At 37.7% G+C, this 27,150-nt stretch overlaps 3 protein-coding genes across 3 annotated transcripts in view; 2 read left to right on the plus strand and 1 right to left on the minus strand.

Moving 5' to 3' along the window:
- Window positions 1-27,150, minus strand: part of LOC105382323 (RNA helicase aquarius) — a 44,896-nt gene that overhangs the window by 13,000 nt on the left and 4,746 nt on the right. Inside the window, exons 8-13 of the mRNA XM_048630084.1 lie at window positions 4,409-4,522; window positions 2,910-3,013; window positions 1,791-1,902; window positions 1,200-1,413; window positions 1,003-1,051; window positions 482-717 (exon numbers count right to left, since the gene is read on the minus strand). Coding sequence (XP_048486041.1) covers window positions 482-717; window positions 1,003-1,051; window positions 1,200-1,413; window positions 1,791-1,902; window positions 2,910-3,013; window positions 4,409-4,522 — 829 coding nt within the window. The remainder of the gene's footprint in view (window positions 1-481; window positions 718-1,002; window positions 1,052-1,199; window positions 1,414-1,790; window positions 1,903-2,909; window positions 3,014-4,408; window positions 4,523-27,150) is intronic.
- LOC105397179 (probable G-protein coupled receptor Mth-like 3) lies at window positions 5,343-16,256 on the plus strand. Its single transcript, XM_038107417.2, has 9 exons — window positions 5,343-5,606; window positions 12,337-12,560; window positions 13,275-13,463; window positions 13,578-13,693; window positions 13,868-13,946; window positions 14,110-14,273; window positions 14,558-14,702; window positions 15,102-15,194; window positions 16,037-16,256. Exons 1-9 carry the CDS (start codon window positions 5,601-5,603, stop codon window positions 16,242-16,244), a joined length of 1,224 nt encoding a protein of 407 aa, XP_037963345.2. The 5' UTR covers window positions 5,343-5,600; the 3' UTR covers window positions 16,245-16,256.
- On the plus strand, window positions 19,923-26,841 carry LOC105382322 (probable G-protein coupled receptor Mth-like 5). The gene is made up of 9 exons (XM_038107419.2): window positions 19,923-20,270; window positions 20,446-20,581; window positions 20,665-20,845; window positions 21,032-21,329; window positions 21,520-21,598; window positions 24,230-24,370; window positions 24,610-24,671; window positions 24,751-24,886; window positions 25,115-26,841. Exons 1-9 carry the CDS (start codon window positions 20,087-20,089, stop codon window positions 25,377-25,379), a joined length of 1,482 nt encoding a protein of 493 aa, XP_037963347.2. The 5' UTR covers window positions 19,923-20,086; the 3' UTR covers window positions 25,380-26,841.

Consider the following 27,150-nt stretch of genomic DNA (forward strand, 5'->3'; position numbering starts at 1 on the left):
ATCAATGAATTATTTTGAATTGAATAAGAATATTTTTTGATGTGATATTAAACTTTAGTATGGACCACCTGTTATTTCGCAGTTTCAGAGTTTGTGATTTTTTTTTGCAGTATTTCGGTATCATTCTACATAAATATAGGTAAACTATATTTTAACACGTAAATTATTGAAAAACCCCACAGAGGAATAAATCCCACATACCTATAGGCTGCGTCGGCTTGACAGTAATCAAGAAGCACACATCATGCTTCCTCAAGTTCTCCCACTCCTGCTTGATCTCGTGTCGCACGCTGAACGTCACAATGACGACCAATACACGTCAAAACAAAAGAAAGAAAACTACTTCATACCTATAGGCTGCGTCGGCCTCACAGTGATCAGGAAGCAAACGTCATGCATCAAGTTCTCCCACTCCTGCTTGATTTCGTATCCTACGCTGAGCAATACACGTCAAAACAAAAGAAAACAAACTAGTTTATACCTATAGGCTGCGTCGGCCTCACAGTGATCAAGAAGCACACATCATGCTTCCTCAGGTTCTCCCACTCGTGCTTGATCTCGTGCCTGACGCTGAGCGTGACGGTGACGTCGGCGCGCACGCGGGACGGCGCGCGCTCGCCTATGAGCGGCTTGGCCACCTCCACCACGGCGAAGCTCTGGATCGGGTGCGCCATGCGCGCCCAGCCGCCGAAGTATACGCCGCCGTCTTCTGCGCGCCTGGGGAATTGGAAATTTATTAGGTTTTTCAACAGACACACTTACCATTTATATAAAAAAAACTATACAAGCTACAGTGAGCTTCCAATTATAGATAAAACACAACATTTACAACACAATCGAGCAAGTTATATGCACTAGCGTATAACTTTATAATTAATACTATAAATTCAAATTTAAAACGTCATTTGGGTTGGATTCTATGTGATTCTAGTAAACTTTTGTTATTTAAAGAATTAAATGAAACCATAATTAATTTAATAAATTACTTATGTAATATCTTACCATGGTGCTAGCCTGTAGACTGCGTCTTCTATGTCTTGTCTGATTTCATCTGCAACAAAATTAAAAAGTTATTTAAGTAAGTTTGTGAAATGAGCCTGTTCTTTATGTACTAATATGACTGTTATATAGATTTTCCCCCCTAATTACAAATTCTAGTGTGGTCGTAACCGACACGCTAAAAACAAGAAGCTACTCACAAGTGCTCTCGAGGCGGAACAAGTTAAAGTTCCTCAGCAGGTAATCATGCAGCGTCAGAAACTGCAGGTTGAGCTTGGGCAGCGCGAGACAGCTGTCGCCGCCGTAGATCTCCGTCGGGACCACGTTCTCGTCCCAGATGACGGCTTCGGTCGGGTAGAGAGGCATCGAGTTGAGCTCTTCCAGCTGGGATATCCGCCGCTCGTGACGTGATATCTGGGGAAGGATGATAACAAAATTAGTCTACGGTTGAAGCGGTGGTGAAATATAGCAAAATAAATATATACTTAAAAAACGAATGTTTTTTTTTGTCATAGAACATGCTTTGTATAGCAAGGATAAGATTCGAAGGACCTTCATCTCTATAACCGGCGACATGACTGTACAGCCGCTTATGTTGTTTAGATAAGTATTCGATACTAATCAGCGATGGCGGTAAGACAAAATACCGCTTTGTGTATCTTCAGGGTACGAGATAGAATTGGCTAGAAGTTCAGCAGCGAGAGTGAACTGCATCTAATCGCTTGAGTCTAAACAGTCCTCCAATCTGGAAATGAGTAAGTAAACACAAGAAGTACAACTACTACACATACCAACAGTTCCGTCAGAAAGTCCTTGTCGAGGCGGTGCCAGGGGAACTCCTCCTCCTTGCCCTCCGGGGGCACGAGGTTCAGGTGCGTGGCGATGGCACGGAGAGCTTTGTCACTGGAAATTACAATATTACATTTAGTGGCGCATTTCATACAATGTTCTAAATAGCAGACCGTTTTAGAGAGCTGTGGGGTAACCATTGAAAATAAGCAATTATCAATCTTTAAGCAGCGTCGCTTGTCAAATGGTTATGCTGTTTATAGATTGTTATGCTGTTTATAGATTGTTGCTAATGTGTCGTGTCGGTGGTGGTACAATAGCTGTTTTATCATAAAATATACATTTTTATTCAGCGGTAGCAGATGGTTTTTATGGAAGATTTGATACAAATAACAGTGTACCTATAACTTAGAAAGTATTATTATGTTTATGACTACCCATACCCATGTCCCATGATTATGTTCATTAGTAAGTTTAGCACTCTCACAAAAGGGTTTTTGTCATGTGGAATTAGCGTAAAGAATGGCAGACTTTCTTCAAGGGGTATCTGGCAGAAATTACCTACATTGTCTGTCGTAACAGCAGCAGTCACAAACCACAGCATCGTTGCATAAAATTCATAATTAGTTGAATCTTGCTAAGAAACGCAGCCGCAGACTAACCAAACCTTAACTATTACTCACAGCAAAGCTGGCGGGTTGTGTTGTACAGTCAGAACAATATTAAGTACATACCTAATGTTTAAAAAGCGAATTGTGGAAGCCGAAAGTGCATCGCACCACTGGTACAACTGTAATAAGGTGGTAAAACATAACTATTTCGGAAAAACAAATATAATAATAATACTTAATTCATTTATTTCAGATAGTAAAATCCATAAAATGTGTTATGTGTTAGTAATAATGTATCCCTATTGGACAAAGCATGTTCGACTGAGTGGAAAAGATTTTTTTTTTTGTAATTCAAACTACTGAATCAAAACAATCATATCCGATTGGTGGAACTTTTTAATTGCTCGTGAGAGTTATGTTTTTCCACAAGTTGTTCAAAATGACCAGTTGTGCGATGCTCTTTGTTATTTTATGCTCGTTTGTTAACTTATACAGTTGAGTGTCAGTTACCTCAAGTTGCCGAAGTGTTTCTGCAGCGTCTCCCTTGTGTCCACGCTGGCCACGTTGGCGAGGGAGAACTTGCGCAGGTCGGGGAACTTGGCGAACGCCGCTTTCTGTAATACAAATAACAAATTCATTTATTACTATGTTGAAGTGCGAGCGTCATTTCGTCGTAAAAAGTTTTCCAGAGGGAGTACCAGGCTAAAAAGTATCTACATATAAACTTACCTTTTAAATCACTCTATCTACGTATAGATTCATGAATAGGGCAATATGTATTTAGCATTATACATAATTAAAAAGTCTTCAGAGAAGGTCTGCGATCTGCGCCTATGGTGCATCCCCAACAGACCGTGCAGCACTTGCTGACATGACCCGGCTGTCCCAACACCGGCACCCGGGACGACCTCCTCAAGGCGAACCAGAAGGGTATCGACGTGGCAGATGGATGAGGAAGACCAAGGATAGATTATGTGGCGCTCCTTGTCATAGAGACCTATGTCCATCAGTGGTAATTATGGCGGATGACGATGATAAACTTCCATAGTGTGAGCAAAGCATGCCGACGACAGCGTCGAAGCTTTCTTGAATCGGACATCAAACCCAGCCAGGAACGTTTGCGAATGTTTGAGTCAGTATAGTCCCAATTGACCGTGGGACAAAATAAAAACACAGAGAGCCTTGCTGAGGTTAAGGTGGATGAACTTTATTGAACTTGAATGGAATTAGAATTTAAATTAATTAAGAATTCAACAGCGGTAGGTATCGTAAACGAGTGAAGTGGTTGTAATTTAGTAATAATAAAACGACAGATTGCAGGCTCGTGATCGTGACAGGACGCACAGGCGAGTGCATTCTGTGACCATAGCTGGCCGCACACGTGTCTGGTCAAAGTTAACTATTATAATACTAGTTCAATAAATACGCAGCTACCTAGTCATTACTTCATAGGCATGTACTACGAAAGGTAAATTCAATAACTTGGAGAAGATTGCTTTTCCAAGAAAACCATTTATAACATTACACCCCTATATACTCGTATGTAACAGATCTTTTTCAGCACACATACTGGGATGTCATGAGAAAGCAGCCACTTGCATCGGCGCAGTGTCCTTCGTATGCCTCAAATTGTAATGAAAGCTATCTTCATAACTGCCAAGTTGTTTGTACCGAATTGTAAGACGCACAATTTCTCACAAAACGTAGCGCAACCCAGTGTAAGTGGCTCGACATTTGACTCAAAGTACCTAAGTAGGAAAAATATTCTAGGTAATAAAAACGAGCAATATAAAAGTTTCACTTAAAATTGTCACCAAATTGCCCCAATTTTAAAATTATTTAATTACGTTTAGTTTACGTTTTAGTTGGCGATATTCTGATGCACTTGAATATTGCACACGGCGGCGGCGGCGCGGCGTGGCGTCATTTAGCTATCGTTTAGGAGTAATTTGGCGCTAAACGATTTACGCTTGGCGTAAATAGTTTGGTGTTTAGGCTCCATCACGCACCTGTAGCGAGGTGATGCGCGAGTAGTGCAGCAGCGTCATGTCGCGGTCCGTCATGGGGTCGCCGGTCTCGTCGCTGATCTCGAACCGCGCGTAGAACTTCAGCATTTGCAGCAACTGGAACAAATAAAGAATTTGTTTATTATTGTAGTCAAAATATAAGAGGCCCGTTTGGACAGCTACAAAATGTATGGGAGCTAGTGTCAAATCAAAATCATTAAAAATTTGATGAGAGATTACTTAGTTAGATTATGTGTCTTTATGTGTATTTCATCAATCAAGATTAAATAACAATTTTATTTATATTAAGACGACTGTAAATTTATATAAGTACATGCTAGGTCTAAGGTAAGCGAGCCCGTCTATGGAGGATCATTCTAGCTTACGAAGTAACAAGTCAACTGTCATGGGTTTAATGGATAGAGGTGGTTGAAATTTCGTATGTTTTCAAGCAAGAGTAGCCCCATGGCGCAGCGAGTGCAGTAAATTAGTGCAGTAAGTTTGTTTACTGCACTCACGAGCAATAAAAAGTTTCAGTGACATTATGGAACAGCGATGGCAGATTGAAATTTATCATTGCTTGTGAGTCGTAAGTGTAGTTATCGAGGGTAATGCACATACAATATACATACATACATACTAAGATACAAATGGAATTAATTTAGAGCGCCGGCAAAAAGTGGGTGGTACCTACGTGGTACCTACTTCATAATAGGTATCTGTTTACACCTATCCTGTCAGGGATTACAGAGAGCAATTGGCGTTAAGTACAGACGTGAGCGTTTGTGTAGGATTCTCATACGCCAACAAAATGCCACCAGCTCTGCACATGCCTAACGTGTTTTCTACAAATACGAGTAAAAACACTCAGCTGTAGACCGGTAGACAGTGGACGCATACAAATCGGTATATTACAAATAAAACGCGCATCAAACGCCATAAATCATTCGCACTTGGCCGGTTCCCCACGAAGCTCGGCTGGTCCCGCGAGCGAGTTGTTTACTTGCGCAGTGACACTGCCCGTGCGCACGCGCGTATCGCCGCAACGGACTAACATCGCATTCCAAATTCAAATATTTCAGTTAATAACTTAACCTCATTGCATTTCATTTATTGTAATAAATTTGAAGGACAGTGTACTACAGTGAATGGTTCAAGTTTAGTTGTTTCGTGTTTTTTGGTTTAATAGTTGAAAATGAAGGTAAGTTTTGTTTAGTGTGTATTAATTATCAGCTACTTGCATTTAATTAATTAAAATAGACTTTTGTTACAACTTATGTACATAGCTCGTAGGAATATCTATAATCTAAGGAATATGAATAGCTAGGTATAATTTAAGTTGTGAATGCTAATAAGAGACGTTAAAATTTTTATACAAAAACGAAACAGTTAATAAACGATATCCTACATAATAAATAAAAAAAATCTTAATTACATTTCAGCATATTTATAGAAACTCAAATACGTTAATCGAATCATCCTATTACGACTATTTACGACATAAACCATCAACTTTTCAGTTTTTCCTGAATCTAGGCGAATAGTTGAACTCAGTTTATACTAGGCATTTACTATGAACGATAGATATTTGTCAACAATATGGTCCGACTGATAAATTTATAAGTCATACTTAGACGAAAAAACATGAGCATTAGATTATTCACGCATTCTGAAAACCGTTACAATATGTTAAAGAATTTACTCACAAATAACTTGAGTAATCTTATCGGATGATCTACGGCAGGACGGCTTGATAACAGAACTATTTATGCAAGGGACCACCAGCAAGCTTTATCAAAATCACAGTGAAGCCAATACAAAATGGTATGAGTAGCTAAGCTAAGGTCTATAATAATTAACAGTTCGTTCGTATATGTATTAAATTTAGTTTATTTGTTTTTATTTCATAATTATAATACCAGAAAGAAATAGTATAATATGAGATATACCATATAGCAATAATGATGTGTAAATAAATAACAAGTAATTAGCCCTTAACTACTTAGGTACGTCTTAAAAGAGCCAAAAAAATGTTTATACTTTCTGGATATCCTAGGTACAAAGATTGAACCCTGGACTGTGACATAGACAGGCCAGTGTTATCCCGTATTTCTCATAAATATAATTATGCATGCACAGGGTGCATGGTAGCCAGCTTCAGACTCAAGTGGTTTAATTCGAATGAGTTACTGATCTCGAAATAACCAAGCTGTGGATATCCTAAGCAAGCTTTCTGTAATTATCCGAGGACACAACTACATATAATCATAATAATAATATGATCGGAGTTGGAATGTCTGGATAGAGTAAATAATAAATCATGTTGTCAGAAACAGTGTTTTATACGGCGATTATTAGGTATCTAAGGTGACTATTAAATACATTGAAATTAAATAAAAGTTCATTAACCATCAGCACATGCTTTGTATGTTGCTATCATTAAATACGGAACTGCTTCTAACACAGACATCTCAACAATTGTGGCAGCCGCTGATAACACTTTATCACGACCACATTGCAAAATACTTCCCACAAAACAGGGAATCGTTTATTAATAGTTTCATTCATTCTTGGTATCACCACGGTATGTACCTACCTATTAGATTAGGTACCTAGGTACATCCTAAGTACTCAGGGTAGTCAGCGACTGACACTAATCTGTCTGGCTCATTTTTTCACCACTACGCAGTGTTGTGACCTACACGCTAAGAATAAGAAGAAAACGAACAAAAAGAATGTACCCAGTATGTTCCTCGTAAATTTTATCTTGTCCACCAACCCGCCCTAGGCCCTCATGGTGGACTAGGCCTAAAACCCATCCTGCATTGGAAGGAGACCCGTGCCCCAGCAGTAAGGACGTGATGGCTGTGATGATGAAATAATATCTACGTAGGTACATACCTTTAAAAAGACGTGTTAGTTACACTATTTTTGACTAAAGAACGGCTCAACCGATTTGGCTAAAAAGTGGTAGGGGAGAACTAGGAGAAAATAAAACTTTTATCCCGAAATTCCCACGGGAACTTTTGACGGCGAAGCTGAGAGTCAGAGCTGAGCAGAAGCAGAGATCACGGGCAACAGCTATAATTATTAATAGTTTTAATACTTATTATTATGTTAAATCCACGCGCACTTTATCGGCAATGATTATTGTTTTAAGATCAAATAACATAAAAACCACGCATCTGGTTTTAGTTAAAGATAAACCTGCAAATGGCACCGAATGCAAATTATTATACAGGATGATATGAAAATAGTATTGTAAGCCAAAAGTGGATACTGAGGGGGTGGTGGTCAATGTAAAATAATGTAGTTTTAAAGATGAGTTGATTTTTATTGTATTCAAAATTTCACAGACTTTTTTGGTTTTGTATTCCACCTTTGCAACACCCTTCATACTTAGGGCGTGCAAAACCGGTTAACCGGTTAACCGGAAAACCGGTTAACCGGACAATATATCACGGTTTTTCATAACCGGTTTTGAGAGTTCAAAACCGGAAACCGAAAACCGGGTTTTCACCGATTTTGATCGTATTTTTATATACTTTTTTACATACATTAGAAGTTGAACCCATAAACTCTAAAAATAAAAGAATTTGTATATCGGTTGGCACACTGATGGACACTAGATTAATGGTGAAACTCATAAAAAAGCACTAAAATATTGTATGGAAATTGAGTGACGATTTTCTGGTGCACATGCCGGCACTCTGCCTAGGCGCAGTAAAGCAAACACGACGTCAGTGACCGATGTGTGCGTGTGAGTTCACATTTTTTGCTGTATGAAAACTTATTGCTGTGTGAAAAAAAGGTACTCTGGGTGCACATAATTATAACGTTGAAATCTGGCCCAATAAAGCACAACAAGGTGGTCTTCATACAAACTCTAGGTAAAACAGGACTGCATTGACCGTTGTTGAAAATATAATTAGGCCAAGTGCGGGGACTGCATTCGACGTTATGGACTTTTTTCATGAAGTGTTGAGGACGTCAAATCAAATGCAGTCGTGTCCATCAATGAGTTAGGCTTTCTTTCGTTGCGTTGATATGAACAAATCCTTACTAATATTATAAATGCGAAAGTAACTGTGTCTGTCTGTCTGTCTGTCTGTCTGTCTGTCTGTCTGTCTGTTACTCTTTCACGCCAAAACTACTGAACGGATTTGAATGAAATTTGGTATACATACGGTATAGACCCTGGGAAAAAACATAGGCTACTTTTTATCCCGGAATTCCCACGGGAAAACTTTTTAAGGCGAAGCGAAGCGCGCGGGAACAGCTAGTCTGTAATACATCAAAAAAACATTCATCATCTTACTGCTACTATAGAGTGGTCGTAATAATCAGACGATAAATGTTTTTTTTTTCAAAATCTGCCTGTATGTTTAAAATATACAATTATTGATGATAACAGAACGATATAAAAACACCATTAAGGTGCCACACACTTTTTTTTAGATGTGATAACAGTAAGTACTATGATAATTCTTATTTAACTTTTTTTCCTGTTCACTAAATTATTAATTTGTCATATGGTTGATTAAAAATAGGTAAGTATATCATAAAAAATGTTTTATTCGTATGTTTTGTGGATATCTCTATCTAAGAATATGGGTTCCTTGTTTAATTAGTACTGTATGACAAAAAATATTTAAGTAATATCAAAACCGGTGAAAAACCGGTTACCCGGTTTTGAGGCTGAAAACCGAAAATTCAAAACCGGTTTTGAAAACCTTCCGGTTTTGCACGCCCTATTCATACTTATGCAAATTGTGTTATGACGCGGGAGCCGGCTTGAGTGGAACCGGTCCGAGACGAGCTGGCTGGTCTACTGGACGTCGCTCAGTGATTGAACTCGGAAACTATACTTGACTAATAAATCCTACATTTATGATACCAGTATGCAGTATAACGATAACGACCGACCAAATAATCCTAATGAGAACACTTAACCAGTTGGATACTGTGAAATCTGACACAATACAAATCTATTGTTTTTCGGCGCGATATCGCGAGTACGAGCCGCAAAAGGTTAAAAGCTTTTTTACGAATTGTTTTTTTTTACTTCGATATTGCTTTGGGGCTAAGATACACCTGCAAACAGTCGATGCACATTTATTATGCAAATATATTATGCAATGATTGTCACTGATTAAATTTCACCCTGTATATGTAGGTTATCGATGCCTGTGGTTTAACTATTGCGTTACAATGAACATGATGAATATTCTTTAAGTATGTAATTTAATTATTATGAAAATTAGATGAAGATTAGACTTATTTGGTCATTCTGAACAACTTTTGATCAATGTTCAATCATCATCATTGATCAATGATGTTGTGCAAGCGAATATAATATTTACCTAGGGATCTAAGTTTAAAAATACACGATAAAAAATAGTCATAAAGATGAGCTGAAGCACCTTTTTTGGATTTAATTTGAAAAGCCTTTTTCTTAAAGCTTTTGCATCACATTTCCATGTCCGTCCCTGGGTTTGTCAACTTGTATAGGTATGACATAAAATCACGCATAGCTCCTTTAGTGTGCAGACCTGAACACTTGACATTGGAAGGTCCTCCTCCCACCACAAGTCAAGGCCTCCCCAGTGGCCTCCCCATCTTAGATTGAGCTAACAATATTACCCTCCTTACATATCATTACGGCCGATTGATTACTGCCCGACCTAAATATGTATGTACCCCCGGGTCAAGCGGTCAACTAGTGATTATATTGTTCGACACTTCTGAAATCAATTCTTAACCCGAGTGTCTTGATCTGGGCAATATTTGCAATATGGACTTATTTTGAAAGCAAGCGGATTTACGAGTAGATACTAAGTTGGAACCTAAAGCTAAAGGAAATTATAATTGACTTAGAAAATATTTAGTTTAGGGGAAAAAGGTATAAAATGCTTGTGTAACATAACCACAGACATTTAACCACCACCATTGCAAGTTTGCAACAATGAAAAGCACGTCAAACAAGATTATCTTACATAATTGACATGATTATCTTCTATAGAATAATTTGAATGAAATTGTAGTATGATTATGTTATGGTATACCTCTGGAATGTGAGTGAAAAATAGCACGGATTACAAATAAGTAATTAAACAATACTGAATGAAATGTCAATAGCGCTGAAATAATTCCCCATCGACATAATGCATCTATTCATTTTCAAGCAAGAAATATACACAATACATAAGTAGGGTATAGGTCCAAATGACTTATCAAATGTATAATTGATAAATATATACGTGATAATTATATTTTATGGTAGACTTTCTGGAAGGACTCAAAATTTAGAGACAAAACAATTCACAGAAATAATTAATATATGGGGGGATTTTTTTTATTAACTTGTCCTGGTTATGTGTTATTTACGCTGCTTTGTTTATCTAGGATAGTGAGTACCTACCTCGTAAGTATTTGCTCCCTTGGCTGGTTTCCCCAGATAGGGTCAGACGTCATTAAAAATACGTATTTGTTTTGACGGTTTGACCCTGCTTGCACCTATTACGATAGAGTTTTTCGAAGAAGATAAAATGTACCAGTCACAATCATGATTCATATTGTTTATTACCAATTCTTTAATGCTGAATTTCAGGCTCTCCCAAGAAGCGCCTCTCTTCCCAAATTTTAATACATATATCTATAAAGTATACTTATGTGTACTAGGCACATTAAACAGTCTTAGTTATCAAAATTCTACTTATTATATAACAATATTAACGCATTGCGTTTAATCAAAAAGGTGAAAGGTCGGCCAGTGTAGTTAGAACATGGCAAGATCACCTTAAAACGGTATCATTATGAAATTGTTTATAATTGAACGGGTGCATCGACCCCAGTGCAGAACAAGCGGACTGCAGGACAATATCGTTTATTATCTCGATGAATGGACGTGGCTAAAATTAGTTAGCGTAGAGACGGAGCTAGGGGGAACGAGACTGACCGGGTCAATTATGAAATGCAGTTAACTTTTATATTAATTGTTGACATGCATATTTTGATGTACTTTTGGTATAAGTTTTATATTTGCCTACAGGTTGTTTACATCTGCTTATCATAAACGTTTGTAAATAAGGAAACATTTCTTCTTCATTACTTCAAACCACTTAGTTGGGTATAATATTAGGCAACACAAATATAGTTAGTCACTTTTGTCACAAAAATAACAAAATCCATACGAAGAAGTCAAGTCAAAAGTTCAAATAGATAACAACTGCTTTGATGCAGCGGTCTTATCTGCATATAACAATAAAATGAGTGAAGCAATAACCACTAATTTGAATAAATCAACACTTATGCTTTATAGTAGGCAATAATATAATTTATAAGTTATAATTAAATAATTAAAAATCCGTCTGAATATGTACAGCTCGATCCAAGGTCGTTTCCAACCTTCCCCAATACAAAGTTTGAGGGTCACGAAAGGAGCTACCTCCTTAAATTGAGTTACAACCTCAACCCAGGCCCGGCACATCCTGGCCACAGACACAAACTTTCAGTACGATGGCACTAAGTACGAATCAAACTACGCGCAAACAATTATGGTTTCATAGTTTCCAAATTTACCGACACGACGGAGTAGATTATTTCTTCACATAAGTAGGTACCTACACTCGCGGTCAATGAAAAAGTTCCAGTGAGAAAAATACCAAATTACTCCTAAGCGGAAAGGCTTAATGAAGCCTTCTGCAATATTAATCTACATTTAAATGCGCACCAGAATGCTAGCACTAACTAAAAACGTAAACATTATGTTCGAATTTCCTTTTAAATGTTTATCAAAATTAAGGCTATTTAGTGTCAGATTAGACAGAGCTATTTTGTAAGTGGAACTGTTTCTTTGCTCGTGAGTTTACTTACTGAATCTGTAGACGCAACTGCGACATACGCAATTAACCACAGTTATCTATCCCCAGGAGCTACTCCTGTTGGTGCTCGGATGCTATTCAGCAATGGCGGCCGCGCCTTGCTGCGACAACTCCGTGCCCATCAGAGTCGGCGGCTACTGCGGGGACGGGGACCTCAAGATCAACATCAAGTGCCCCTTCGGATATGTTCCCCTCAAGGACATCGTGATCAAAGGCGACCAGCTGTACACCATGGATGCTCCTAACTTCAGCTTCGCCTCTGATCCTAAGGAGTAAGTTGTTATTGACCTTGAAGTTTTACTTTCAGTTCGAATCACCGTATCACGCAACCCGTTGAATTCTTTTTAAAGGAGTTAGTTTAGTTTATTGAGTGATTGCAGACAAACTTTAGAGAATTGGAAGTATCCGTATCGTAAGTTTTAAAACTCATCGTCGTTATCATCCTAGGTGTGTTATTTGTATGCTTGAAGTTAAATAATACTGTGAACATTTAGTTAAAGTCCGTAACGACATCATTTGTAAATAATCGCAACATCTGTTTGTCATTGTTGGATTATAAACACCATTATTATTATTTCAGTACTTATCTACGACCTACAAATGGTTTCCACATTTAGACGGTTTTTTGTTGTTGTTGCAAATAATTTATAGAATGTTATACATGGCCATGCAACTTATTCAACATGCATGAATGGTCTCACTTCTCACACATGATGGTTTGTGATCAAAATACTATATCCCAAGTCCCAACTAAACCAAGAAAACAAATAAAACCATTAGAAACACAAATGGATGCTACATAGATAGCATGAGTTGTCATATCATACAATAATCCCATATAGTGTAGGGGTCAGTTTCCACCGAACGGTTCTTTGAACTCTATCCTACCGAATCCAATTGCACCAACAGCTACAAAACCATTGCACCACCATCACAATAATTTCCATAATCTTCAGTCAATAACCAAACGCCCCCCTCACCCGCAGCTACTGCGTGGGCGAGATGCTCCGCAACAGGTCGGACCCCGCCGCCGGCCGCGTCAGCGTGGCCATCGTGTGCTTCCAGCAGGAGTACTCCGAGAACAAGGACATCGAGGTCACCGGCATCCTCACCCTCGTCTCCGTCGCTTTTCTCGCCCTCACCTTCGCTGTCTACATGTTCTTGCCGCAGTTGAGGTACGTTTGTTTTTAATTTTGTTTTAGATTTGCAAGTTCTTTCAAAAACCTCTTATGACGGTCTTAAATTTTACAAAACCTACGATCTTACATATTTTATTTGTTGTGTTCCAGGGATCTGCAAGGATTGTGCTACATGTGCCTCTGCCTGAGTATGGCTCTTGGGTTTTTGTCACTCGGCATTCTACAGCTAAACCCTAATTTCACGCAAGAAATCTGCACAGTCACAGGTAAGGTTTTAAATTCCAATTATTCAAGAAATACTCGTACAAATGTTATTGGCGTATTTTCTATAAGTTTTAACAGTTTTTATATCGTTGCAGGATTTCTGCAACAAATACTCGTATAAATTATACTGGCGCATTTTGGATAATTTTTAACATCATGTTTTCTTATCATTGCAGGATTTCTGGTATACTTTTGGATGATGGCTACATTCTTCTGGACTAACGTTATTTGCATCAACGTTTACAGGACAGTCGTGTAAGTCTCTTTGCTTCTCTTATTTAAATTGCATTCCGAAAGCCTTTTCACTATTGTCTTACAAGCCCATCTCATCAATACATGCTATTATCTCTCTGATTTCTCATCTTCTTTGTACTTATTCATTATACGTTATTATCCTTGATGATTATGTGTTCTCCAGAAACTCGGCCCACTTGAAGAAGACGGAGCGGCGGCAGTACTTCATCTATAGCTGCTACGCGTGGGGCTGCACCTTCCTGTTCCTGGTGGTGTCCCTCATCACCAACTTCATCGAGGGAGACCACCTCAAGCCCGGTATCGGGGTCAACAGCTGCTGGTTCAAGGGTATTGATTTCTTTGTATATGTTTGTCTATATGGTTAATTGGTCTATACGATTGTCCTCCATGACGATGACTAGTGCTAAGAACACCGTCCAACTTTTAAAATAGAAAACTCTGCGAGGTTACCGCAGTTTTCCAATAAAAGTAGTATGTTTTTCATTTTATCTTATTGGGATAAAATTATGCTATATACTATGGATCATAAACTTTCAAAGTTCCATGTGAAGTTCAAAATATATTTAAATTAATTACCTAATTCTTAAATTGATTATTAATTTACATTCCAGACCGCACGACGACGTGGGTGTTCTTCTACGGGCCGGTCGCCATTCTGCTCACCGCGAATGTGGCGCTGTTTGTACTCTCATCACTCAGCTTGTGGAAGCACACCAGAAAATACGAGGTCTCCAAACTCAACAATCTCAAATACAGGTAATTCCATGCATTTGTTATTCTTGATGCAAGAAAAATGCAGAATAATGAGGTGCATGTCCGATTTTCGGCAAAGTATTGTCCTTAATGGCATGCAATTTGTTAGGCTGAAGATAGTTATACAAAACAACGTGAGTTTACCGTTTTCCAAGTAACCTCAGTAACCCCAGTGGTACGAAAATATATTGCTAATCTGATTAAAATTCCAAGGCAGGTTGACGTCCCAAATAATAACGCGAAAACCAAAATAGGTCTTCCAAGAATGACACAGGCCGCTAGCTCGACAGAGGCCTAAGTTTATTTATATCACATTCGGAACAACTGGTTTCTTTCTAAGGACGGTCCGGTTATAGGCTGTCTTTTGCCGTATTTTTATTTGTTTTGTTTGAATGTCTCCAGATTCCTTCTGTCGCTGAAGCTGCTGCTGGTGATGGGCATCTCGTGGGTGTTCGAGATCGCCAGCTTCGCGCATGGAGAGTCTCATATTGTTTGGTAAATATAGTAAAATCAAATTAAATAAAAAATATACATATGTATAACATTAATAATTAATATAGATTATAGAGCGTCCACTATATTATTGTATTTTAGACGTTTCCTTATGTCTGGTAAATACAGTTGGTTTTCCTTTGCAGTCATCAAATATGTATGGTATTAGGAATGTCAAAAAACCAATAATATAATGGACAGAGTATAAGAGACTATCCCCCTTATTCATAAAAAAGCTAGTGGACGCTTTAGCTATTGAACTTTTCTGTCACTCTCTGACAGAGAATAATTTGTTTTTTGACAGAGAGAGACAAAACAGTAGCTTTATTGCTTTAGATCATATTTTAATAAATACCTAAATGAACTAAGTAGGTATTTCAATCAAGAATCAGTTTACAATATATCGCTTATTTATTCATTGGAGGAATGAAACTGAAATTATATCATGCTATTTGTTAAGAAAATTTCACGCGATTCGCAATTAATGCGTGCATAATTGATTGCACATACTCGTAATTATTGATCGCATTTCAATAACAAATTAATATTCATGAAACTACATACTTATCTACTCTTTTTTTCTTTGAATACCAAAATAATATATTACTTGAAGAAGCTGTAACTCCGTCTGATAAAACCCGATGATAACGAAACATATTGCTTGTATTTCCACAAAAATGTTTAAATCTGGTTTAAAGCATGTTTGACTCGGTATTTGACCGATACATTTGGATTTGAAAGCAGTAAAGCACGCATATTTTTTACGCATCTATATAGTTTTTGTAAAAAAACCTTTACGTAAGTATCAATTTCAACCATCTACATCATAACAAAATCTTCCACAGGAAAATCATGGACACGTTCAACTGCCTCCAAGGCGTGGTCATCTTCCTGATCCTGGTGGTGCTGCGTCGCCGCGCCGTGCGGGGCCTGGCCGCCGCCAACCTCTGTCTGCCGGTGACCAGGGGCCTGGCCGACAAGCTCAGCCCGCACGACGACTCCGACGACCAGCAAATCTTGGGTGACGAGCATACGGAAGTCAGGCTCAACTGATAAGCTACCGTACCACCGAGGGCACATTAGCAATTGACAATCCGTAAGGGGCCGTCCATTAATCACGTGAGGTCGTTTTTCTCATTTTTTGACCCCCCCCTCCCCCCTGGTGATATTTGGTGAGGTTTGGGACCAACCCCCCCTCCCCCCCCCTGGATCACGTGTATTTTTTTGGAAGTCTATGTAAAGGCAATTTTTGACTAGAAAAAATATAGGTCATACAGTCATACTACAAATCGTTAAAATTTTTGCGCCGTCCAAAATATCGATTCAGAAATACCTAATTTTTGACAAAAAATTAATACACGTGATGTCTAACGAGAACCCCCCCTCCCCCCTCGTGACGTTTCGTGAGGTTTTCAGTACCCCCTCCCCCCCCCCTTTGAGCCTCACGTGATTAATGGACGGCCCCTAAGCAGCGTCACTCGCCTGTCAAACATCTGTCAGACCAAGTTTGACAAGCGATCGAGCAAGCGAGGATTGTTATTGCCAATGCTCGGTGGTGGTCGCCCCACTGGTATAGAGTAGATTTGCATTTGGCGCTAGATTTTTCAAAGGCTGTTGGTGTTTATCGAGATGCATGAGTGTGTGAATAATAGTCGTTTGAAATAAGGATGTGGCACAGTGATAGGTCTATTGATTGTGCTTAAACAAGACTGGTGTCTGGATCCAATTAAGACTTCATCAACCGACACCGTATGTTTGCCCTAATTTTCGATGAATAATAATTAGTATGTATTGAATAAAGTTAAGTTTGATGGTGCTTTTATCATTATAATTAAGTCTAGTTCGTGTGATACTTCACGCTAAGCGTGAGGGTCAAATTAATAGTTATTTCTAGAAAACAAATAAATAATTACAACATATCTCTTTGAATAAATTACTGTTCACTTTCTAGTTTTCCACAAACAGCTGCATAAGTGGTTAACATTGAGAGTAAAACGCAATAGAATATCAAATACGTAGTTTTTATACTTACAAGGATTGTTATGATTTAGTTAAAAAGGATATCTACGCTTTTATTTTTATATGATGGTTTGTATGGTAGTTGCTTTAGCCTGATGATTATAGCTATATTTTTGGCCAAAAACTACGTAGGACGTTATCTATTATGTACTCATGTCTATGCACGACTTTAAAATAAATAATTTAGTTAAGTTTACCTAAATATAGATTTAAAAAACCTGTGTGAAAGATTATATGTTTGCCATTGAGTATGTAATGTAATATAGATGCTTTGATTATAATTCTATGTAAGTACCTACCTATATTAATGATAATAATGAACGAGTGACACACTGCTAATAGTATCTAGACAGTAATCAATGATTTCAAGTCAGAAATATTTTCAAGTAAATAAGTAATTAATATAACGATTATAAAGTCACATCCAATACACATTTGATGTTTGTACCTTGTCGAAATAATTGTGATTATTAGTTTCTGAATTAACACTTTGACAAGGTACAGAAATGTGTTTAAATACCTAATAGACAGATAAGGGGCCGTCCATTAATCACGTGAGGTAGTTTTTCTCATTTTTTTATCCCCCCCTCCCCCCTGGTGATATTTGGTGAGGTTTGGGACTACCCCCCCTCCCCCTGCCTGGATCACGTGTATTTTTTTGGAAGTCTATGTAAAGGCTATTTTTGTCTAAAAAAATATAAGCCATACTACAAATCGTTGAAATTTTTGCGCCCTTCCAAATTTCGGTTCAGAAATACCTAGCGCTTTTTGACAAAAAATTTATACACGTGATGTCTAACGAGACCCCCCCTCCCCCCTCGTGATGTTTCGTGAGGTTTTCCGTACCCCCTCCCCCCCCTTTTGAGCCTCACGTGATTAATGGACGGCCCCTAAGGTACATTTATCTGTCTATTTCGAAATGTAACATGAATCTCTTTTTTTATATCTACCTACATCGGAAATCCTAGGGCTATTTATAAAAATACTATTTGAATAAAATTATGTTTTAAATTATGTTATAATTGTTTTCATTTGATTATTCTTGTCTAGACTAGACTGCCCCTCAACCCACGTTACCAACCAATTTTACCGACTTCGAAAAAAGGAGGAGGTTCTCAAATGGTCTGTAACGTCTGTTATGTTATTTATTTTATTTATTTAAACACTTTATTGTATGTATACACAAATTACACAGTTTAAAGTAAAAGTTAACAAGTACAAGAAAGAACAATACAAGTATATATATACAAAGGCGGACTTATCGCCTAAACGCGATTTCTTCCAGTCAACCTTTATGGTGTGGAAATAAAAGTAAGCCTATAACTCTTAAAATTAAATAAAACTACTGTATACACAGAGACAATCAAGTGTAACCTAATCCAAATTTAAATAAACATATCTAACTATAACCTAACATATTAAGTTCTAAGCTAAAAATAAATAAATATAAATAACTATTATGTACCTACATATATTAACTATCATGTTTTATATTAATATAAATAGTAGTATACATATATAAATATACTATTACATATATAAATAAATAAATAGATAAATAAAATAGAATAAAACAATTACCATCCCAAGGTCTTATAATAATGTAATTTAAGACTATTTTTAAATACATTAAGTGATGACGATAGCCGTACTTCCACTGGTAGCGAGTTCCACAGATTCACAGCTTTGACAGCAAAGGAGCCACTATAGGCCGCACTGGTATGTTGCGGTACACTCAGCATTTTATTTTCCTGTGATCGCAAAGCACGTCCGTGGGAAGACAAGTATGTGAACTTGCTTCGTAGGTACTGGGGAGCATTTGGATTATTAAGGGCATTATAAAGAAGACAAAGAATATGAGTATTCCTTCGAAGGCGAATCGGGAGCCACTTTAGTACAGCACGGTACTCAGAAATATGATCATATTTACGTAATCCGAAAATAAATCGGATACATAAATTCTGGAGACGTTCGAGTTTGTTATGTGTTTCTTTTGTACGAATGTTCACCGATATCTCCAAAATTTATGAACCCATTTTGATAATTATTTTATTGATGTATTGGTCCCATATTAAAATCAAAAAGTATAATTCCACCCAAGGGTGGCAGAAGAAGTAAATAAAAAAAACAGAAGTTTTTTATAATGAGCTCCTGAGTCACGCCCTTTTTGGCTCACTGCACCCTTTTTGCCACATCCCCTGTCTGTAGCATAATTTTATCTAATATTATTTAATTTAAAAAAATGTGTAAGAGGGAAAGGTGACCTACCAAGCGTGAGTGATAAAAGTATCTATTATGATTCATGATATTATGATGACTCATTTTGAGCTTGCAAAAAGCCTTTTACTATTTATTATTGTATTGAATGAATCACCCAACCGGAAATGTGTTTTTATACGTACGACGTACGTAAGTATGTGTTTGACGGTTTACGTAAACTGTTCGCATTTAAATTTATTTTATAGTAAACCAACATATAGACCATGTAGGACATGTAGGTACAAGTACAAACTAAACAAAATAGCGCCTCACAAACAAAAAATCCAATGACAAGAAAGTCTAAAGAAAATAGGTTTTGTTTTGACAAAGTTTGAATAAAACGTTTTTTTTTTTTAATACGGTGCCGGTGTAACGAAACGCGTCCTACCTGTCAATTTAAACGGTCACTGCCGCCGAGCTGCCGCCGCTGTCTGTTTGACAACTGACAATCGCAACTGTCAGATTTTATCAATTGTTTGTCAAACAAAATGAACATGAGATGTGCAAAACAGTTGAATATTAGTTAAAATTCTATAATGTACGTGCCTTTAGCGGCTAAACATAAAGTAAAGTGTACAATTATCGTGTGATGAATTAGATTTAAGTGATTATCAGACATGTGCGTATTCCCAGTGCTATTTGCTTTGTCGCTGTTGTGTTCACCGATCGGGGCGGAAGTGAGCGATACAGACCTCAATGACTTGTCTGAGCAACAGAATGCAGTGAAAATAAACAAATGCTGCGAGCCCAACGAGCTCATGATCGATTCAAGATGCCGCCTTGCCGATTCTATCAACAAAAGTAAGCACTTTCTCAGTTAGACGCGAGTTACATTCATATGGCTTTCTTATCATATTTCGTCTTTTGTTTTCATATAATTTCTTGGACGCATGAGTTTACGAATCAGCCGGGTGTCAATTGCAGCAGACTTACAAGTTTACAGTCAGATTTACATAAATTTATTGATGTGTTCTAGCTACATGGGAGCCAAAGTTCAAAACCGAAGATGGAAAAGATACCAAAATGAAATACTTTCGATATGTTCCTGGAGTACCTGACTGTGAAACTACACAGCAAAGAGCCATTTTCTCTTTAGAGAATTCCGAAGATGAGTTAGTATTTATTCCCTATTTCATACATAATTCATAACTCAGGTTATGTTTTAAGTTATTGATTAAGTAAATAAACATTACAGGTTACAACTTCTATCTGATGGTCGGCTGCGGCACCTGATACATCACTTGCACAACTCAGGCACCGTCATGGAAGACCCACTGCTGGCCAACAGTTTCAGCATACATGACAACATCCCTATACCAGCGGTGGAGCAACCCGCTTCTTACGACCATGCTCAAGGAAAATACTGCTTAGATAAGGTAAAGATACAAAGCTGGCATATTAAGTATTTTGTAGAACTCACTTTGAGATGACTCATGTGTGAATTATTTGCTAAGCATGTATACTTGTATAGGTATTGATTATCAATAGACGTTTGAGTGGTTAAGTTATGTTAGAAAAATTCTGTTTCCTGCTTGTAAATTTATGAAAACTTTTTTTTTCAGATATTTATGTCAAAAACAAACATAACCGCACTGTATGCCTTGGTGTGCGTACCGGAAGTAAAGATTAACTGGAGTGACACAGACTTTATCATGAAGAAGATCTTAAACCCGTTGTTTCATGCTATAAATATGATATTGCTCCTGCTAGTGGCGATCATATACTTTGTACTGCCAACGTTGCGAGACCTAGCAGGAAATATTATCACTACAATAAATGTGTGCCTCATCTTCGCCCAGGCAGCTGATCTGGTCAGGATATTTACTGAGCTCAGTAATCATGTGAGCTTTATGATTGCCGGTATGTATTGTTATTAATTTTACTTGACATAGCATATTTAACAAATGGAATTAAATATTAATTACTCCCTTGGAAAAGCTTCCATTAAAATTGAAGAGTATCTTTAGCAAATTTTTATGTCTAATACATTAATATGATCAGTTGCAACTATAGTAGTTAATGGCTAATTTATGGTTTCTTTTCATTACAGATATAGTTTTGTATGTGAGCCTTTTGGGTGTTTTCTTCTGGCTGAATAGTTACGGTTTTTACATCTGGAAGACTTTTAAGTAAGTACTAACTATGGACCCTTCAATGTGATCTTTATTAGGCATGAACACGTAATTAATTGTATTGTGTCATCAGGGGCGTATTTACCCTAGGGCTAAAAGGGCTACAGCCCGGGGCGGCAGGCGGCGAAGGGCGGCCCAGGGGCGGCCGGCAGGCCGCCCTTGGACTTTAGGTTGGAGGATTAAAAAAGTACAGAACAATACTTTAGGACGTAAGCCTAGAACGGCCCTGAGCCATCTTTCCAAATGTTGATTTCATGTCTTATAATATGATTTAAAGTATGAAAGCCGCCTTCGTTCTTTTCTGAACCGGTGGAATAGTGTACTTTTTTTCCACCTTGGTTCCTGAAAGGATCCTGGGGCTGCTTTTCCTACCAGAGCCTTAGCCTTGGGTTTTTTGGGTTTTCATCCGTTAAGGACACCTCACTATTTAGAAACGCTTTGCGGCTCTTAAGGCGGGCAGTATGTGTGTAAAGTGTGTGTCTGGAGTCGCATTCTTGTTTGCCTTTCTCAACAGAACATGCCACTTTTCGCCGTATGCTAGGGGGTGCTATTCCAGCCAGAGAGTATAGACCTTGTAGAGCGGTGTCGGTTTGAGGCATCCCGTTACTATACGAACTGTGTCGTTAAGAGCAAAACCTCCTTCTCTAGCATGCGCGGACCTTGCCCATATCATCATCAGCCAATAATCATCCACTGCTGGACATAGGGCTCTCCCAAGGAGCGCCACATCCAACCACTACCGGCTCTACCCGCCTAAGGTCGTCAGTCCAGCGGGCAGGAGGGCGTCCCACGCTGCTTTTGCCTGTTCGTGGTCTCCACTCGAGAACTCGTCTACCCCAACGGTTATCGGTTCTTCGGAAGATATGACCAGCCCACTACCACTTCAGCTTGCATATTTTGACAGCTATGTCGGTAACCTTAGTCCTCTGACGGATAACCTCATTTCTGATACGATCCATCAGAGAAACCCCAAGCATAGCTCTCTCCGACTCTCGCTGAGCGACTTTAAATCGGTGGACCAGTCCTACCGTCAGTGTCCACGTCTCTGCACCATACGTCATCACTGGCAGGACGCACTGGTTGAAGACTTTTGTCTTCTGGCTCTGAGGAATGGGAATCTTGCTCATATGCGGCAGGCCAATTCGGCTGAGAAGCAGAGTGCTAAGCTACTTGTTCGTAGAACTTGCGGAGAGGCGCCCCAGCTGGTAGAAGAAAGCCGTCGCAGAAGTTTCGGGAGCTGACTTTCTGCTTGGTGTTTTGGCAGTGGGTTTTGTACGTGAGGGATCTATCCAGGGTCACTCCGAGGTATTTTGGTGACTAGCAGTGCTGGATTTTTTAAGTTTGGCCTTTGTTCTTTTTTGAACCGGTGGAATAGTCTATTTTTTTCCGCCTCAGTATTTTTTAAAGAAATCTAAAGAAAAAAAATTGCCTCACTCAGTCGCCAAAGTTTATTTCTAAACGTTCTAAAATGTACTCGTCTATCCAGAAAAATCTTTTTTTTTTGTTCGGAAGATATCATTTTCTATGCAAATCTATCACCACAATGTGTTTATACATTGTAGGTCGATAGGTACTATACACTGACTGCTCTTTTTGTTTTCTTTCATTCCTTGATGGGGCGGAAAACTACAGGAGCCCAGGGCGCGCAATCTTTAAATACGCCCCTGTGTGTCATTCAAGCAATTCATGAATGAAATTGCTTAGGGGAGGTAATTGACAACATTTCAAATAAAATGCTCACCGATTTTATTTTATTTTCGACGAGATATCACAAATTTAGATGACCCGTATTTTTTTATTTCTTAATATTTCTATGTTTTAATATATTTTTTTGATTTCAAAGTTCAAAATATTTTTAGTTTGAGTGACGTCACGTCGAGGCTTGGGATAAAAATATTTTCGTTGCCTGCCTAACCTAAAAAAAAAAAGTTGGATGACATTAACTTGACATGAACAAGGACCAATCAGCTTCAACTTCAACTTTATTTTGTGGCAAGGACCAATCACGTACTTTCGTCATTGACAAGGACACATAAAAGTGACAGACATTTGAGTGATGTTTGTCATTGTCATTGTCAAAGTGACATAACATGTTTTTTTGTTGTTTATGTTTTAGAAGTAAAAGCCCGTTTAATTATTATGCCACATCGTGGTGTCACGAATGATAATTTAGATTTTTATGTTTTTCTCTGAAATAAATCAAAAGAAAAATCGGAAACATTTTTTTTTGTGAATATTAGAGCCATATCTCTAAATGGTTTTCGAATTTCAACTGTATAAAATTTTGAAATGTTGTCAATTGTTTAATGGGTGGATAAGAGTGATAGGACTAACAAGCTTGATTTTTTTGTAACATTACTTTAAGTGATTGCTGCCCTTACCGATGATTACATCTGTTATAATTTATTATCATAGTTGATTGCATAAACTTTTATAACAAGAAAAAGATACATATTTGCAAAAAAAGGTCATTACATATTTATAACTGAAATGGTGAAAGAAGGTATATGACAGTATGATTAGTAATCAACACACTTATGGCAAGCTTGGAAGGCTATATTGTATCTTCCTCTTAGAGGTATATTCCAATAAAATCATTGTCTACAACAGTCTACACTCTCCCCCCAGGTCCCGTAACGTGTTTCTCCGTGTGACGGACGTGCGCAAGTACTGCTACTACTCGAGCGTGATCTGGTCGTGCGTGATCGTCATGACGGGCATGGCCATCTGCGCCCACTTCTTATTAGACACCAGCAACAACCCTTACAGGTAACTACTATTGACATTATTTGTGCTTCACATACTGTTGACTGAATTTACGTTGTTTATGTTGTATGATCGTATCGTGGAAAATTATGAAACAGTACACCAACCTGAAATGTATTTGCGTGTGTATGCATAATATCTTGACTTGATATGATGTCGCTTTTAGGATTACATAAGTTTGTAGTCTGTAACAATGTTGCCCCTGTTAGTTTATGTTTTATTTTAAATGTTCTAATTTACAGGAAAACAAGGACGCAGTTCTCGTCCTCGATACTGACCGATGACTACGAACAGGAGACCATTGGTATGTTTTTAGATATTTTATATTAATAACGCTAAATTTCGTACAGGAAAGGATTCAATAGCATCACACTTTTTTTCAGGTTGGCTCGGAATAGCAATATTCTTCACTCCAGTGGCTTTCACAATCATATTCAACATATTCTTTTACGTAACTACTGTAAAAGTTATCAAGAGGATAAACATTTATGGACGAATACATTATAAACTAAAGGGATGGTATGTTTCTCCTGCAATTATTTTTAGATTTTTAAAATATACTTTACTGAGTTGTGGCGCTGCTATGGGGATGCCTATGTCCAGCAGTGGACGATTATGGGCTGATGATGATGAAAGTATACTTTTATAAAACACTTTAATATTTATTTTTTAAATCGTAACGTCAATTATTAAGTTTCTTTTTTTAAACGAAAACTAGATAACTAATCGGCTACCTTATACTTTCAGCTTCGACCTATTCCTGCAACTCTTCCTAATCCTGGCCATATGGTGGTTATTCCTTCTCCTCTCGTGGCTCCACTTCGACGGGCTGGTCTACGCCTACATCGTGGTGAACCTGTTCCAGGGCGTGTTGATATTCTACGTGTGCGTGTTGCGTCAGTCACACGTCACGTTCCTGTTGCGTAAGAGCTGCTGCTACGCGGAGCCCGTGCCCACCGGCGAGTGGGGGGATGAGATGACGCACATGAATGGAGGCCCGTATGGATATTGAGAATGTAAGAAAGTAAGAATGTACAGTCAGCTGCATAAGTAGCTAAACACTTTTGAACCTTGTCAAACTAACTGCCTATTCATTCATTCAAACATTGACGATTTGTTTATGATGTAGTTTGACGAGGCACAAAAGTGTATACCTACTTATGCAGGTGACTGTATTTGCCCTTTCGTTGTGGACTCATTTGATTTCAAGTTTGACTGTTGTAAACAATAATTGGCAGAGAAGATTTCATGAGAAAAATAATGTAAAATATGTAATTATGTCCCTATTTGCCACTAGCGTCGGATAAGTGACAAACTCATAAACTTTGCATAGCTTTAAAATGTCGAATAGCTTAACTTTAAAAGGGAAGATGAATAAGTACCGTGTCCACTATTTAAACAAAATGTTTTGTAACAATTTTTTCACATCAAGTATGTTAAAAAGATTGTGTAACTGTGTACGAGAAATTGATGTTTATAAACCTATTTAGTATGTCTGAATGAAATATGTGATGGATTTATGAATCAAGATGGTTATACATTTGTTACGTAACTGTAAGTCATTAACTTAGGTAGGACGTAGGAGTAACATATTAAAAACCTATACATACAAATTTTCTTAAATATATCTTGTCTTTAGATATTCTGGTCACAAATCATTCTTCATCAGCCATTTTGAATAGTATTCGAATATAACATTACTTACTAAAATAAAATTAAGAACGATGTGAAGCCGGTTGAATCTCGTAAATTAAGTAGACTTTAGAAGAAACCTTATGAATTTGCAGCCTTAAATGTTGACATTTGCCTTATGTATGCCTTACACTGAGTGCCTTCAGTCAGTATTGTATAGTTACAGAATCCGCGAAGAACGCTTTAATAGCAGCTAGCTAATTAAAAAAACTACTATAATTAATGTGATAAAATTATAAATTTTGAGTGCTCACAAAAGTTACTTAAATATTAACACTGCACGATTGAATCAATGGCACTTTTGGTTAGGAAAATTAAAATAAGATATTGGTATTCAATGTATGCTACGAATTTTATACAAATGACATTATGCAAAGTATTTTTGAATTTATGATGTTGTGTGTTTTTAAAATTAAAATAGTTTTGCCTACGGAAGGGGCTTATCTTAAGTTACAATTGATTTATGCATTTATATTAAATTCTCATTAGGTACTTTTATATGCTTTTTCCGATTCAGTCCGTCCTTTCCCACAATTTCTTCATTTATATGGCAGCTTTAGTTAGGTTAGTGATTATTTTAATTTAAATATACAAGCTCTCTTGCACTAACAATATAATTATCCCTTTTGTATCACTTTTACAGTATAGCAGTATACCGAATTAATTTTATTTCTTGATGTATAAAATGTAATGTACCTATATCGACACAACACTAATGTGTAAACAAAAGCATTTAACATATTGTAACATTATACCTGAATAAATACAAATAAGCGACCAAAGAAGACTTTTCTTCAGACTTCCCCATTCTAAGCGTGTATTGAGACAAAAGCTATTTGGGTGAGCAAATCCAATAGATTCATGCCGTTTATAAACCTGTCCATGTTCTGTGAACCCCAAACAGGTACCGTGTTCAGCAACTATCATTCCTGACACCTAAATCACAAGAGCCACTGACTTCAACAACTGCGCCTACATTACACCTTGTCGCACAACTTACATCCCTAGCTTATAGGCTGTTTTGACAGCATGCGGATTTTATCACGTACGCGGGATTGCCATACAAGTATTCATTGTAACGCGTAGAAAAT

This window comes from Plutella xylostella, chromosome 25 (assembly GCF_932276165.1).
Source record: "Plutella xylostella chromosome 25, ilPluXylo3.1, whole genome shotgun sequence".
In the NCBI taxonomy this organism is placed as follows: Eukaryota; Metazoa; Arthropoda; class Insecta; order Lepidoptera; family Plutellidae; genus Plutella; species Plutella xylostella.